Source organism: Convolutriloba macropyga, chromosome 3, assembly GCF_964194025.1.
Source record: "Convolutriloba macropyga chromosome 3, txConMacr16.3, whole genome shotgun sequence".
Lineage (NCBI taxonomy): Eukaryota > Metazoa > Xenacoelomorpha > Acoela > Convolutidae > Convolutriloba > Convolutriloba macropyga.
Genome location: NC_134470.1, coordinates 75,433,445 through 75,449,778, shown reverse-complemented (window position 1 = coordinate 75,449,778; position 16,334 = coordinate 75,433,445). Strand labels below are relative to the sequence as shown.

The window sequence follows — 16,334 nt, the reverse complement described above, 5'->3', positions numbered from 1 at the left end:
TCCCACGTTTGATCAGAGGTCAATCTAAAGCTAATCATTAAATGAATAAGAAAGGTTCATTAATTTACAAATTAAATAAGATCACTGCACTGAATATATAAAATGAAATAGCTAGGATATGAGAATAGATTTTAAAATAGATTGTGCGGACATTAATGACAGCTTCACATTGAAAGCTGCAACTGATGGCATGAGACTGTTTTGGTCAGAATATCTGATGATATCAGAGTTGCGTAAGAATTCTTGGAAATTTACCGTTATTGAGTTCATAATATTCCCACTCCCTAGATGCACGTCCTATATTTTTACATAATTATTTACTGTGACAAACGGACAAACGATGGAATGAACGAAAAGCGTTTTTGTATCGTTGACGACGTGGTTCATAATCTTAAACCATGTCATTCTAATTTTGACCCCCCCCCCCCCTCTCCAGTACGTTATGCACCCCACCCCCTCAGTTACAGAGCACGTGCTATACCTTAGTAAATCATTATATAAAAATATGATGGCACGTGCGTTTGGGGGTTGCAGTTAATATGCCCCAGCTAAGCGCTAGGGGGCACAAACAGAAAAGATCCACGCTTTTTTCGAACAACTTCTATAATAACTAAATTTGATAACTTTTTCCTATCGTTCTCTCCTTATTTTTTTTAGAAATGGTGAGAAAGGGGGGGGGGGGGGGTCCCCGTACAGAGAAATGATCGCTCTCTAACTTAGCTTTGAAACCAAGATTGTCTGAATGTTGCGGCGTAAACCACGGGGCCAAGTAAACATATGCTTTTTGTGTTACATATTGCTTTTTATTCAGGACTCAATTTCAAATTTAGTTTATTTCTTCAATGTCTTTATCCTTGCTTTGATATTAGGCATAGGGTCGGAGGGATCCAAAATTGGTGCGCTAGACCCCCCCCCCCCCCCCCCCCGCCATTTCTCACTACTATTGTTGCATCACTTTTTGTACTTTCTCAAAAGAAAAGATGTGATCTAAAATTGATGCCTTGTTTTTTTATTAGACTGCAAATGTTAATTAATACGTGATTCTATCTCATTCTCGCTTATTGTAGAGCAGCCACATCAACTTAACAAGAATCAATTGGGTGCTCAGCTGAAATTAATTGTTGCTTTTATTTACGGTTTTAAGGATCCATTAGTCAATAATGATTGTTTTGAGTCAAAAAGCAATCAGACATGTCAACAATCTTCAGTTGCTAGTTGTCATCAACGTCCCATACAAACCACAATGAAACAACGGCAGTTGAAATTCTTTCCTTTTCTACCCCCCCCCCCCCCCCCCCCCCCCCCCAGGATACATTCTGACCATCTCTGATTGAGATCTGTTTTTTTACCCCCCCCCCCCCATTATAGTATTTAATAATTGCTATGGTTGGTGCCACCTTTTATTAGGCTGTGCAGACCATTATCAACTCAAGTACAAGTGGTTGTGTTTGTTGAGACACGGTCATGGTAACCCCCCTTGTGGCGCCGGTCCCAGTAATATATGAATAGTTATAACTAAAATTTTACTTAATTTATATTGTAATAGTTCTTCCCTCCTTTTAATTAGACTGTGTGGATGACCATTACAAGTGCCAAAATGCGCTCTACTTTGTTCACACTTGGCTGAAAAAAAACAAAAAAATTCTGTTCACGTGGAGGGAAAAGGAAACAGAACGCAAGTCCTATTTGATGAGTTTTGTTATATTAATGAAATGTCATTATAATTGTTACTACTACCAGTACTCTTCATCCTCGTCATCGAGTACCTCTGCTGAGCTGAAGAATCTGTATACCTTTGCATCTTTCTCTCATAGAGACACTCGGATATTCTGTTGTACAGACAGATCAGAAGAATGACCAGCACAGTCACAGCACCTATTCCCATTAGTAACGTTTGCATCGACAGCAAGTTGAAGTTGAAAAAACTTCCTTTATCGCAATCTTTGAAAAACTTTGCATCTTGCTTTAATCGTTGCAGAGACGTGCCTTGGACCTCAAAAAACCCCGTGTTTTCACTACAGGTTCCAAGAACTTGAACATGTGAAAAATCGGAAGAAACGAACCAGTTAATTGCGCAATCACATCTGATCGGATTGTCGGATAGGTCGATTGTGACTTTAGTATTTGCAGGCATGTTTGAGCGTAAAAAGCTCTCAACTCGTTCGGCGAATTTCCCTGGAAATGTTGTGAGTCGATTTTCGTTGAATTTGATCACCATATCGCCCGACCAGGGTCGTAGATTGTACGTCCCGAAAAAGTTTTCGTCAATTTTGCTAATTTGGTTTTTGGCAAGTGAAATTACTGTTGCATTTTGGATGCCGTAAAACGCACCGCTGGGTATAGTCTTAATTTTGTTCCGGGATAAGTCGAGGGCGTGAAAATGCAACAAACCAGCATTGAAAAAATGGGGTTCAATTATTGTAACATTGCTGTGAGTAATCGTTAACTGCTCAACTAAGGGTACAAAATTGAGGGAATTTCGATTGGTGACAGACAAGACTTGAATGTTTTGGTATTTGATTGTGATTTGGCGTATTTTGTAGTTTGTGGTCATTAGGAAATCGGGTAGCTGAATAAAAGGACTGTTTGATCTCTCGGTGCATGCGATGTTGGAGTCGGAGCGACATTTGCATCGATGATAGCACGAATGTGCAGTGTACGACATGAAGACCAAAAGGGTAAATATCTTGTCCAAAAAAGAGCCCATTGTTGATTTCAATTGCAATTATACTTGAACAGGTAAATTAAACACAAGGTAACAATTCATAAACAACTCAAACGGAGGGAAAATAGGGTTAAATTATGTGAAATTTTCAGTGTTCCACTCAAGTAAAAGATCAGCTGAAAAACATATTTTGTCTGGGGTAAATATGAAAATTGATTAATTTACTAACACTCTTTATGATTAAGTTTTTGAAAACGTTGAATGTAAAAGACATCGATTAAATTTAAGATAACAAGGAACAATAATAAGTAAATGAACTGTTATCGTGTCCTGGAATTCCTTCCATTGGGCTGTGATTGTTTCCAGGTGCACACATTTGGCCTAAACTGTTGAAGATGGTAATAATTGATAAGTTTGGGCAACTGTTACACAGGTAATTGAACCCAGGACCAATCGTAAGTTTGCGTGGGCCTCAAACCAAAACATATAAGTACTACAGGGGAACCTAGTGGGGTAATAAAAGGGGCTTAAATGTACACAAGGCCTCCCGCTGGCAAGATTTGGTTTCAATATTTGCCCCGTTTTGTTTTGACATACACAGCCCCTTAGTCTAGCCCCTTTTTACGTGTGAAAAGCAGTGACTTGAAGATTGAAACTTTGCGAAAGTTTTCACCAATGGGCTCGAAAGGTATGAAAACAAATGGATTTTGGCCGTGCAAATATTTAATCACGTTTAAAAACAATTTCACAATTTAATGATATATTTTGTATTTGCAGTAGCGTTTGTGGGCAATGGCAACAATTATTTGGCGCTGTGGTAACAATTACGTGAATTGCCATAAAGTAATTATATTTCGCCCTGAATTTATGGTATTTGGGTTTGGGGAGGGTATAGTACTGTGCTGCCCGATGCGAGTATGGGGGTACTGTGGTAACGAAACAAAAGTGGTAAATAGAGGCAGGCAAGCATAAATTTGTGAAATTTATTTTTGTGACAAGGATCAGAAGCGAACGGAGAGAATCCAATTTTGGCGAAATTAAATTACAAGCCCTTTAATTCCAAAGCCGATAAGGGAGCGTCAAAAGTTAGAGAATCCTTTATTCCTCCCGTTCCATTTTGAAAGCGAAGTCCCCCAAATCGATAATCTGAGTTTAAGGTAATTTTATAAAGACGATAGTTAAAGCTGACACTGACAATAGTTGTGCTATTTTGGTAGCTAACTAACTCATATAAACGAGGGTATAAAAAATTTCGATCGCACTGAGACAAAATTCTTGGGCAAAATTTCGAATATGTACGGTGATTAAGTTCAATCAAAGCCCACGTGGCGACGTGTTATTACTTGAGTTAAACTATGGTTATAAACTAGTTATAAGTAATAACAGGTTTTAGCTTCCTCGTTGGTGGGGGTGGTGGTGGTGGACAATCAGTCGTTCGCAGTTCACTCCGCAAAAGTGAAACTACCTTTGACGTGTAATTGTTGCTAGGCAGGTTGCAGAATGTATTCCTATATAGCAGGGTGGACTATTGCTCGGTGGACCAGGAGCTAAAGTAGCGGACAGGAGGTAGAGAAAGGAGAGAGAGGGGGGAGGGGTTGATTGGAAACTGAAGACGCTCGCTTGCGGACCTTGCCTGAAATATTATGTTAATTTAAACAAAAACAATAAGACACCAGACTGTAGATAAAAGGGTCCAGAAGGAAATTGGTAATAGGAACTGCTAGTCTCATAAAATTACAAATACTGCATTATTCACCCCGTAAATAAGCCCAAAAATAACTTAAATCCAACTCCAAATAATACAACCTTTCTCCGCTTTTTACGCCCTGACTAGCACCTTATGGTCGAAAAAGCTCATGTCTCTACAACTGAGGTAGTGTTCCCTGCTTGCCTTTAATTCCAACTATGATTGCCTTGAAAACGGCAGGTGTTCTGATTAAGATGTCCGACCAACAAATATCTTCAGGCCACCCCCAAATTCTTTCTTCCCGTATCGGTGGGGGGCATTTTTATGTGCGCTTCACTTAATCATTAATTGTCTCAGAATTAATTGAACCCCTGAATTGGTTCTCGATGTCATTCATCCACTGCTGAACTAAAACGAAAAAATTGCGATTTTGTTGCAAAAAATAAGTTCTGCAAATTTTGGTGCAAACTTTTGAAGCGGTCAAGTTCAAGTTTTTTAAGAAAAAAATGACTTGTTCAAAAAGACGTGACGTGAAATATTTCAGGCCCGCGTGATTTATTTGCAGCGGTGTCAATAAATCCGTTTTCAGGCAGACTAACCAATTTCAACTGTCGCTCGGGGCGACTTTTATACATCAAATTGCAGCAATCTTTAAATTGGAACGGCCTGATCGAAATAAAGGGTGACAATAAAAAGCAATAAATTTGAGGGTTACCAAAAAGGATTTAAAGGAATAATAGAAACCATGAGATGTCCTAGCTCTTGAATGACAGCTTACGGAATATTATCCTCAAATTTATCAAGGAAAAAACTGATACAATTATAATTCGCTCCCTCTTAAAACAAAAGACATCTATCTCTTGGATAAAAATTTTGGGGTGCAAAAGTTTTTAGGTCTTTCACCATTATAATGCCCCCCCCCAGTTCAGTTGGCATATGACGTACATCCCCCACAATTACCGTAAATATGTATGCTGTAATGGTGGTGGGATAATGGGGGGGGGGGGTGGGCTGTAATAAAATGAGAAAGGCCTCAAAATTTGCACAGTGCAAGTTCGTGTTGATCAGAACGTTTCAGAGCTTGACAAAAATGGGTAAAGGTTAATGGAGTTAAAGCGATAATGGGGTGGAAAGTGGAAAGCACTGCTTACCTGTGTTCAAGCAAGCGTACCCAAATACTTGATCACTTGTATGGAATTTAGTTTTGTCTTTTTCAGCCGACTGGTTTGAGCAAGATTTAAAGTTAATGTAGTGAAAATAATGATAAAAGATTGCTTGGGCGTTTTATCAACTAAATTGAGCTAAACTGATTTCAGTTAACGAGCTCTTGAGGTTGGGAATTGAAGATGTGATTTGAGGAGCAAAAACACGCTACGCAAGCAAGGGAGCCTTGAGAGAGAAGGAAAAAATCACCGAAAGCGAGTTTGCAAATCGGAAGTAATCGACGCAAGTTAGGTTGTAATAAAGTGAAGTGATAACGATTATAATCCCCGTAAGTAAACGGCAGTTCCCTAAAAACAACTTAGCTCTAATGATTTTTAAACAGTGGCGCTTGTTTAAATTAGGGTTATATTCTTGCTACATAATATAGTTGCTATTTTACCCACATATACATTTATGTATGCGTATGTATTTATGGTAAGTAGATTGCAGTGGTAGCGGTGGCTTTTGAGGGGGGATATGCGAAGTGAAAGCATTGTTCAAAAAGGTTAATCGTCCAGAAAGGTAAAATTTCCCTATTTTTCCTGCCGTTTGTGATATGCAAGCGAAATTTAATCGATATTTTTGGGCAATTATAACAATATTTTACGTCACGTTAAGCTGTAGAGCCACTTTTTGTGGCATTTTCCAGAAAGCGAGATCATTTCAAGATCTCTTCACATGTTCAGGTGAATTTTTCCGCTTAGTGAAATTGAATGTGAAATTATTTTTCCCGCCGTTCAAGTATCTTTTCAGAAAATTTTGTGAAGTCTCAAAATTTCACGTTCCTTGATCAAAATGTGACGCAAAATCACACCTTGAACTGGCGTAAAAGTACTTCGGTAAAATATAACACTAATTGAATAATATTTTTTCAACGTTCTCTAATGCTCGTTTCGTGCGTTCTCATATTTGCGTGAAATTAGACACAGGTTTTCAATTTCAAACCATGACCAAAAAGGTGAGGTTCCGTAAATTTATATTTTATGTGTAATAAAATTGCAGTTGACCTGTGAAAAAACTAATTAACGCTTTTACAGTTCGCTGTTTGTGTTAAGAGAACCTAAAAAATGTGCGCATATGTGAGCAATAATTGTTTAAGAAGAACCAAAGGGTAAAATTTCACGAACGCAGTTCTACTTTTTAATAGAATAGCACGAATATGCTGCATAAACTTAAAATGAAACCACGATTATCAGGAGCCCTAAATAGGTATCAAGCAATCTCTTTTTTTTACATAAACGTAATGAAAAATTGTAAATGAAACACAAGATAACAAATAGCATTCCTCAAAAAATTTACTACGAACTCTTAAATACAAATGATTGAAACGAAACAAAAGTGTTTTAGTAGCTACCTATAATTTTAAATTCTTTTTCATAATAAATCGCTGCATCAAATTTCGCATTTAATTTGTCTTAGCGTTTTATACTCTAGGACTGCAAAACGACGGAAGGAGGCGACAATAACATTATTGATTTTCTCATCATCTAACTTGCTTCGTATTTTAATCGTTTCTAAAGCACATGAAGACAAAATTTATTCCATTTCATTTAAGACAGATCAGATTTATTAAAGAACACGAAACCCAATGGCGGGTGACCAAAATTTCTTACGCATTTTTAAATGTTATCATTTGAAAACTGCTTCAAATATTCACATTTTTCTCATTTGTTTACTCAATCCAACTCAGCCTTTTTCTTTTGCTTGTTTCAAGGAAATTTCATTCACACTGTTTGAATTTTAGTTTATGCGCTTGAAGAAAAACTGAAAGAACTCCGATTGTTTGAAAAAGTTTTATTTCATTTTTACTTTCGAGAAAAAATTGATAATTGTTAGAGATGCACGCATGCATTAAACATTTGTTTCAATGCAATATTTGCGTTCTAGTTCACAGCATCAAGAAACTTGAAATTCAGAGTTGCTTATTTCAGACGTTTTTCTTATTTTCTATAAAAAGGTGAGCCAGATTTTCAAACTTAGTATGCTCTAAACAATTGAAATTTAAATTAGGATAAATTAAAATTTTCATTCAACCCATTTTAAATCTCGCAAGGATATTTCGACCCATTTCAAATTTCGACTCATTTTAAATCTCGCAACGAAACCTGCGAAAATTTATTTCTACACGAAGTGTTTTCCCTTCAATTTTGAGAATTTGTTCACATTTTAGCAAAATTTTGCAAATCTGTCTGTTTAAAATTTCAGATTGATTTTTTTAAGTCCATCCGGTATGCAGTCCTTGTCGATTTATTCAATTTCAGAATATAAAAGGTCCTTTCAGAATTGGCATTTGTTTGTTCGTTTATCTCAGAAGAGTAAAACTCATCGAAAAAATGTGTAACATCTGTTTATTTATCATTTATTGCTATTCCTGCTTAGAGTTTAATTACTGATTTATAAATAGTTGAATTTTTACTGAGCAGTTGAATTTATTTGCTTTTATGTCTATCGAGCTGTTGTTTTGGGTTGAAGGGATATTATTTGCAGACAATTTTTCATGCTGCGATCTTCGTGTGGACAAAATTTTCAAAAAACTCATTTTGGTTGTTTTCTTAGAAGTTAGCTGTAAATTTCTTTTAATTAAAAATTAGTAACTTAAGTTGAATCACTGCAGCACGTTTGACAAGGTCAGTGACAAGTTATTTCGCGAAATTTCTATGACTGTTGTGGTAAGTTTGTTGCAAGAAACTGATAGGAAATTTGTTTTTATCGTTGCATTACAACTCATACTTTAATCCACCGTACTGAAAGCAGGATGAAAATGAAAAATGGAGATTATAAGCTGTTGTCCGAAGCGGTGTGTGGGCAACTAATGATTTCACTAAATTTGAAACCAAATTTTCCCAAACAAATTTTGTCATTTTTGTCTTTGTTTTATTGTTACAGAGTCCATTATCGACAAGTCTCACTGACGTTCTCACGAGCTACAAATTAAACTATATATGTTTCTGGAATTTTAACTTATGGCATAGATGACTTTGAAACCAATTGTTCGCTTAAAAATATTTAGACATTTCATTAAAGTTTTATAAAATTTATTTCTCTTCTGTTCTTAATTTGTATTAAAAACAAGTCCTAATACTGAGGGTTCTTGATGTTCTAACGAAGTCTAATACATGATAGGGAAATAATCTCTTTTTTCTAGGTTTTGTTTTGATTTCTCCGAAATTAACAGTAACTGTGTTGAATTTTTATAGTTTTGAGTTTATATGTTTTCTTTTTCTGTAGTTTTATCTTTGTCTGAGTAATGATCTCATTAATTTCTGTAGTGGAGTTCAGAAAGCTTGTCAATGGCTCGAGTTCACAGCTAATCATATTCATGACTGGACCGTAAAGAACTTCAATAAACATAAAAACTGCTGACCATTTTTGTTTCTTATGGTCGGAACATTATGTGCCATCGCACATTAGCGATACCCCTTGTTTTAATCTGTGGTGGGTGATCTTTAATCTCCTAAGACATAGATTTTCAACTTGCAGTTTTCATGTCAGAAAAATAAAATAAAATGACATGTTGATATTAAATAAAATCACATGTTGATATTACGTAACAAAATGATGAGCAGAAAAATTGAACGAGTCTGAACATTTTATCCGGCTGTCAAATTTATCAATTCAAACATTTTTTGTCGTATAAGTTCTGATATAAAAAATAATGCTCATAAAGATCAAAAGTTGTGGAATCACGGTCTAGTGGGGGATGAGGTGGGCTAGATCTTGAACCCACATGAAAAATCTAAAAGTTTTGTGGATCGAGGTTTCCTGCAGGATGGGAAGAAATAATCAAGAATATTTTCAACGGGGAACAAAAATTACTTTTATTTGCCCATAAATAAGCTGAATAATAAGAAATAATTATGAATGCGCTTTTAATTTTTGTCAACTTCAGTTTTAAAAAGTGGTCTTCGAGTGTACTGTGAAAGCGGCAGAGTTTGCTTGAATGCGACGAAAGTGGTTGTTAAATTGACTAAATCTGCTCTTATTTAGAGGGCAAATTTTCGGCAAAAAAGCTGACGGGGCTGATTCAATTTTTGCAGAAAGTATTAAGTAAAATGCATCCGTCTGTATAATTTAAAAATGCGTGTGGACACTTCGATTAATGAGAGGAAGCAGGTCAATTTAGCTACAAAATTGAGATTTAGAGTGTTTTTACTAATTTTTGTCTCAAGATTTCAGAGCATAAACCATTAGCGAACCAAGTACGACACATGTGTTGCTGATACTGCCTGAAATTAGGCAATCAGCTTTTAAATTGAATTATAAATCCTAAATTCATATTTGAAAATAAAGTTTATATAGAGACAAAAGTTTGATTGAATTTTTGGATCTATTCTGTTTCGGTCCCCAGTGTTTTTCACACCCCCAGTTACAAATTATATGTTGTTATATAGCACGTTACTATGTAAAAAAAGCACGTGCGCCTGTGGGCGTAAAAAATATAAGCCCACTAAGCTGGTGGGCCGAAACAGAATAGATCCGAATTTTTCTTTGGGTTTTCGATTATGACAGTATTTTCAGGGCTCGTTTCGATAGTCTTCTCTGCTTAGAGAATTCCTCCCATTTCGATGTAGGAGTTAGTGGGGGGGGGGGGGTTGAAAAAATTGTCTGAGGGGGTCTAAAGTGATGTAAGAATGAGGGGGTATGTTGAGACAAATTAATTAATCTACTTTTAAAATGCAGTTCGTTTTCGAATTACATTAGGATAAAAGTCTGATTGAAAAAATTTTAATGGTTTTCGAACACATCAATTTTGCGTATCTAAATCAAAACTATTTAGAAATTGGAACAAGTGTACGACCAAAAAATCTGCAGCTGATTGAGCTGAGATTGTGTCCCACGAATATTTAAATGATATTGCCGAAATTGAACACAATTAAGTGACGAAATTGCCATTATACAAAATCAATTTGGCGGTTCATGTCAGAACAATTTTATGCAAAAATGTTTCAAAATGATGATCTGAAACGACAATCACCATAGTTTTTCTCTATTGAATATTGCGCTGATTGATAGCTTGATTTCGTATCATTGAAAAACCCAATATCTATTTTTGATAGCTTTCATTCATTGTACTGCAACTACCCGGACTTGAGTTGCAGAGCATTTCAGCTCTCAACCAGCACATTTCAAGAGTAAAAACTTAATTAAGTTCTGAAACGTTCCAGAAAATTTCAAGTTCCTTTACGTGCAGTTTTTCTTCATTGTAATTTTATTGAGGTAATTCGCCCGGGCTAAAATTATACCCCATAGTCTGAAAAATACTCATGCCCCAAATTAAGTCTGAGCAGAATAATGTCATTTTTGTTGCTTATCACTTGTAACTACTCTAGTAGTATAAACACTATATATACATAAGCTAGTTTGTAGGCAATTACCAAAGCCTATTGAGCTTAGTGGTAACGACTTGCTACCCAAATTAAATGTTACAAGTACCGACGCGGAAGTTCGAATAGCATATAAAGCGGACCTCATTGCTGGTAGTTAAGCTGTTTAAATTATTTTTCATCCAGTAAATTACTCAAAAATAAAGATTGGCCAGTGCAAATTGTGACATGAACAGAGTAATGGCCATCGTACAAAAAACAGAATGTAGACTGATTCAGCGCTGAATCTTGTTTCCAACAACCTCCGGATAGTGGGACTGGTTCAAAGACATGTTGATTTAATGGTGGCTAAAGACAAACGTCTGGTTAATTTTATCTCCTGGCAAAATGCTTAAGATGCATAAAACAAAAAGATAGGTTGTTTGTCTCAAACACATCCTCAGTAACATTATTCCTCTCAAAAAGTGGCTGTTCATTTTTAGGCTAAAATAACTCAACTGAATCAATGCAGACTTTTACTTTTATTCAAATCTAGAGAAAAAGTTCATGTTACACATGAATTTCACCTAAGCTTGAGTTTACATTAACTCTGTTAGACTAAACTGACATAGCTCATTTTTGCATCTTTGAAACTTGTATGAACATTTGAATTCCTATATCCGATGCTTGGCAATTGGCGCTTCCATTAAAAACATCGTGAATTATGATTGGCGGAAGAATCGTACTGAAAAAATACTCGCTAAACAATTGATTGAGCAGTAAAATATAAATTATTCATTGTTGAGAAAAGGTTAATTCATTGTCCTTGAAAAATTAATCAATCTATTAGGCAAATTATTTTGTCAAATTGAACCTTTAGATCAAATTCATCCAGTTTCTTTTTGAGGAAGGGTGAAGAACAATGTATTATACATTTCAGATGCCTTGTTACGAAATGCAGAGAAACTTTCAAAAAATTAGATTTTTTGGTTCCAATTTCGAGGTTTTTTGTTGCAATTGTACAAAAAGGACGCCGTTTTTTTCTGATTTGGGATAGATAGGGTGCTGTTTTTGTAATTCAGCTAAATATTATGCATTCAAAAAACGAACTAGAACATCAGAAAATTTATTGACAAAATATAAACTCTCAAAATCTCTCTAGATTTTCTGTTGTGAGTAAGAAAATTTAGTTAATTCAAACTTATCTTGTTCAAAAAAACTATGCAAAGGGCATTGCTTTGTGATAAAAAAATGGATTTTATACATTTTGCTCAGCAACTTTTCTGCCGAGTTTATTAGCAATCTTGATGTGCCTGAACAACTTCTTGAGAGACTTTTTGCAGATTTTACTGTAAAATCTGAAATCTGCCAGTAATAGCGCTACTTCAGTTTTGATTGGTGTATAGTGTAGTGAATCCAATGGCAATGAGTGAAAAATGCAATATGACAGCTGTATAGAACAATCTTACTGTTTTTGATCTGATACTATCTTCTGAAAGTTTTTTTTATAGATTTTCGAAAGACTTGCGTGTTCTCAAATTTTTTTGTCAAACAGGAATAACCTAAAGTTTCGGGCAACAAAAAAATAAAAAAACAAAATATTTAATTACCAAAATAAATTGAAAAATAATTAATTTCAAGTTTTTCTATTCTCCTTATTTGAAATTTGAATGAAAACTAATCGGTTGAACCAGCAATGCTTTAGAATATGAATTAAAAAAATTGGCTGGAGTCTAATTTCGAATAAAAAGTTTATAACGGTTTAAATTTGTTTGCAAATTCCTTGAGCGTAATATTAATAAAAGATTAGAGATTCTCTTTTCAGTTTCTAAGTTGTTCTGTATATGTTTTGGTGTTATTCATTCAACATCTTCCCGTTTTTTGTTAAGTTTACTCTATGATAATCAAAAACGCAGCATTTATATTTGATCTTTTAACTAACAAATTATCTAGATCTGAAGCATTCGAAACAGTTAAGTGCTCTAAATGGACAAACAGCAGTAGCGGGGTTGGTTTTGTTGCAATCTTGGACTGTTGCAATCAATAAAAAATTCGGATTGTAATCAGTCGGTTTTTAAAAAAAAATGATTAAGAGCTTTGCATGTTAATTAAAGAACAGATCGATTCACATCAAAGCTCACTGTTGATAGGTCCAGATGGTTTTCTAAGCAGTTCCAATTTGTTGTATCTATTGTCTTTACTCGAAAGATTTTGGTCGTTTTGACTTTTCAAAATATTTGCTTTTTAAATGAATAATTGCTTATTGAACTTTGCCACGATTTTTCTCCTAATTTGATCAATTTATAGCTTAATGTCAGCAAGCTATTAATCATCAGCTTCTTTTTATTGGATTAAATTTTAAATTTTTTGGCGTTTCTACGCGTTAAGTTTTCTGGCTCTGATACTACTCGATATCACAATTTAGTGATTTTTAGGTATTGGCCAAATTTCACGTTTTTTTCTCGTTTTTTCACATTATCACAATATTGATAGTTCTCATTTGAATGATTGCTTTTCAAAACAATTGAACATATAAAAGTCTTGAAAGGCATATCATATGGTTTTAACGGCTTCGACGCCCCTTTCTAGAAGAATTTAAATTAATTTTTTACAATTGTCTCTAATTGCCGTTTTGACTTTTAATCGTATGAAACTACATGGATAACAAGCGGTCTCATTGGCATTTCATGAAAGAATAAAAGAATCTTTGGTCTGATTTGAGTAGATAGCTGATGGCCTTCATGACTTTGAAAACAAATGTTTTCAAAAACAAAAAACCTCTTTTTAACGTTCCTTAACTTCTCATTTTTGTTGTTTTCTGTCTATTTATTACCTAATCTCGTTAATTACAGTTCAAATATGACATTGTTGTTGTCAAGGGAAGGTGTAAGTGTACAAAATCTAATGTTTTTTAAAAAAGAATTTGTTATGAATATACTGGATTCCACACGGGTTTTTTGCACAAAAAGTAAAGTAATTTTTAGTTTTTGTCTATTTTTAACGTTCTTTTTGTAGACTTAAGACATATTCTGACTTTTCACAGGTCTCTAGCACTTCTTTTGGACGAACAGGTGAACCTGCTTAATTTTTTGATTTTGTATCTAATGGCTTTCATGACTTTGAAATTATTTAATTTCGAAAAAAAAGTGCTATTTAATTTTGTTCTCTCACTCTTTTTACCTGTTACCTATTCTCTTTAATGAAAAGGCCGATGCCACAATTTTGTTGTTCACAGAAGGCTCAATTAAACATATTTTAAGGGGCCAAATATGGTTTTAAGGCTTTGACAGCGTTTTCTCGCAAGTTTTAATTGAATTTCTTTTTGTTGTCTCTTCTTATTCTTTTTATAACGGCTTAAAAAATTGATTATTGACCGGTCTTAATGCCCTCTTATAGAAATATAGAAGAGCGTGTGATGATACTTATATTGGATGTTTTTAATTGCCATCTAATGGTTTTCCTTACTTTGAAATTAGTTGTTTTTTAAAATTTAAGCCAATTGGTTTTTCTCCTTTTTGTCTAATTGTTACCGAGCTTTTTTATTGAGTGGTTCATATCTTTTCTGGTGAAAAATAAGTTATTTTGTTTAGTTTCACTTTTATCCGACGCTATTTTGAGATTGTTAGCAAGTTTTTTTTTAATGGACATAAAGTTTTGGATGTAATTAATGTTTGTTGTTATTGTTGTTTGATTTTGTTGTTCGTCTTGACTTGCTTTCTTAATAATGACTGATCTCATGAATCTAATGCAGCATTTTTTACTTCACTGAATTAATTTCGTTGGAGGCGATCTTTGTTCATAAACATTTTTTTTGGAAAAAAACTTGAATTTTTGGGGTTTTCTGTTTGTTCCTCATTTGGTAGACATTTATGCCATAAATGTGGATGAGCGGGGTCGGAACTTTATGTGCGAACGCACATTACCAAGCCTCCTTGTTACCTTCTACTGGGAATTTCTGTGTATTTCATTTAATCAGGTTCTTGCAATATATCGTTATGAATATACTGGATTCCACACGGGTTTTTTGCACAAAAAGTAAAGTAAGTTTTTGTTTTTGTCTATTTTTAACGTTCTTGTTGTAGACTTAAGACATATTCTGACTTTTCACAGGTCTCTAACACTTCTTTTGGACGAACAGGTGAACCTGCTTAATTTTTTGATTTTGTATCTAATGGCTTTCATGACTTTGAAATTATTTGTTTCCGAAAAAAAGTGCTATTTAATTTTGTTCTCTCTCTCTTTTTACCTGTTACCTATTCTCTTTAATGAGAAGGCCGATGCCACAATTTTGTTGTTCACAGAAGGCTCAATTAAACATATTTTAAGGGGCCAAATATGGTTTTAAGGCTTTGACAGCGTTTTCTCGCAAGTTTTAATTGAATTTCTTTTTGTTGTCTCTTCTTATTCTTTTTATAACGGCTTAAAAAATTGATTATTGACCGGTCTTAATGCCCTCTTATAGAAGAGCGTGTGATGATACTTATATTGGATGTTTTCAATTGCCATCTAATGGTTTTCCTTACTTTGAAATTGGTTGTTTTTTAAAATTTAAGCCAATTGGTTTTTCTCCTTTTTGTCTAATTGTTACCACTTGAATTTTTGTCTACTTGAATTTTTGGGGTTTTCTGTTTGTTCCTCATTTGGTAGACATTTATGCCATAAATGTGGATTAGCGGGGTCGGAACTTTATGTGCGAACGCACAGTACCGAGCCTGCTTGTTACCTTCTACTGGGAATTTCTGTTTGTTTCATTTAATCAGGTTCTTGCAATATATCGTTCAATATATCTGTGTAATGATAACTACAATCTAACTCTTTCTCAAAGTAATCATATATAGCTTTTTACTTGAATAGTTTAGCTTTTTCTAATATAACAAATCCAGTATAATTAAACTTATCTAATTTAACAATACCTCTTGTTTTATGTACGGCTACTAGATCATCATCAAACACTACAGAATCTTTAAAACCAATATTCTCTACAAATTTAATATATCTATCTACATCATTAACTAACTCTACATCTTGTCTATTATATACATTGTCTATTGTTTTTCCATAGAAGGCCTTATTCATCAGTTTAAAGAATACATCTCCAAATTTATCACCTTTAGCTTTAGCTTCTTTTCTTTTCCGTATATTAAACTCAAAATAGGGCTTTAACCATTCTCTCTTACTATATTCTAACTTTTGCTTAATTGTAATATCTTCTAATTTCAAACCATGATCTAAATACCAATCTAACATCTCACCATCAATTACATAATCTACCTTATCCGTTAACTTTAACATTAACTTCTCATTAGGTTTATATCCTTTCTTTTTATTTACATTTTGATAATCTGTAAACTGTCCAATGTTTGCCTAGTCTCTTCAGGAAAGAATGGATACTTGTTTGTTTTCTGTTTCAAGTCGTCATTATACTTTATATCAATAATGTAGAAATAACCCTTAGTAGAGCTAGAGCTAGTATATA

At 34.3% G+C, this 16,334-nt stretch overlaps 1 protein-coding gene across 7 annotated transcripts in view; it reads right to left on the bottom strand.

Moving 5' to 3' along the window:
* Nucleotides 1-1,489: 1,489 nt before the first annotated feature.
* The window catches only part of LOC142336461 (lumican-like), a 46,357-nt gene continuing 31,512 nt past the window's right edge, over nucleotides 1,490-16,334 (bottom strand). For 3 of the 7 annotated variants that reach the window (XM_075385315.1, XM_075385311.1, XM_075385310.1), the window contains exon 2: nucleotides 1,490-4,298. In XM_075385315.1, the coding sequence (XP_075241430.1) occupies nucleotides 1,700-2,707 (1,008 nt within the window). In that variant the 5' untranslated portion in view covers nucleotides 2,708-4,298 and the 3' untranslated portion in view covers nucleotides 1,490-1,699. Of the gene's footprint in view, nucleotides 4,299-4,951; nucleotides 5,011-5,503; nucleotides 6,049-9,282; nucleotides 9,432-16,334 lie in introns of those variants that run through there. The other 4 variants (XM_075385313.1, XM_075385312.1, XM_075385314.1 and 1 more) reach the window with 4 other exon arrangements.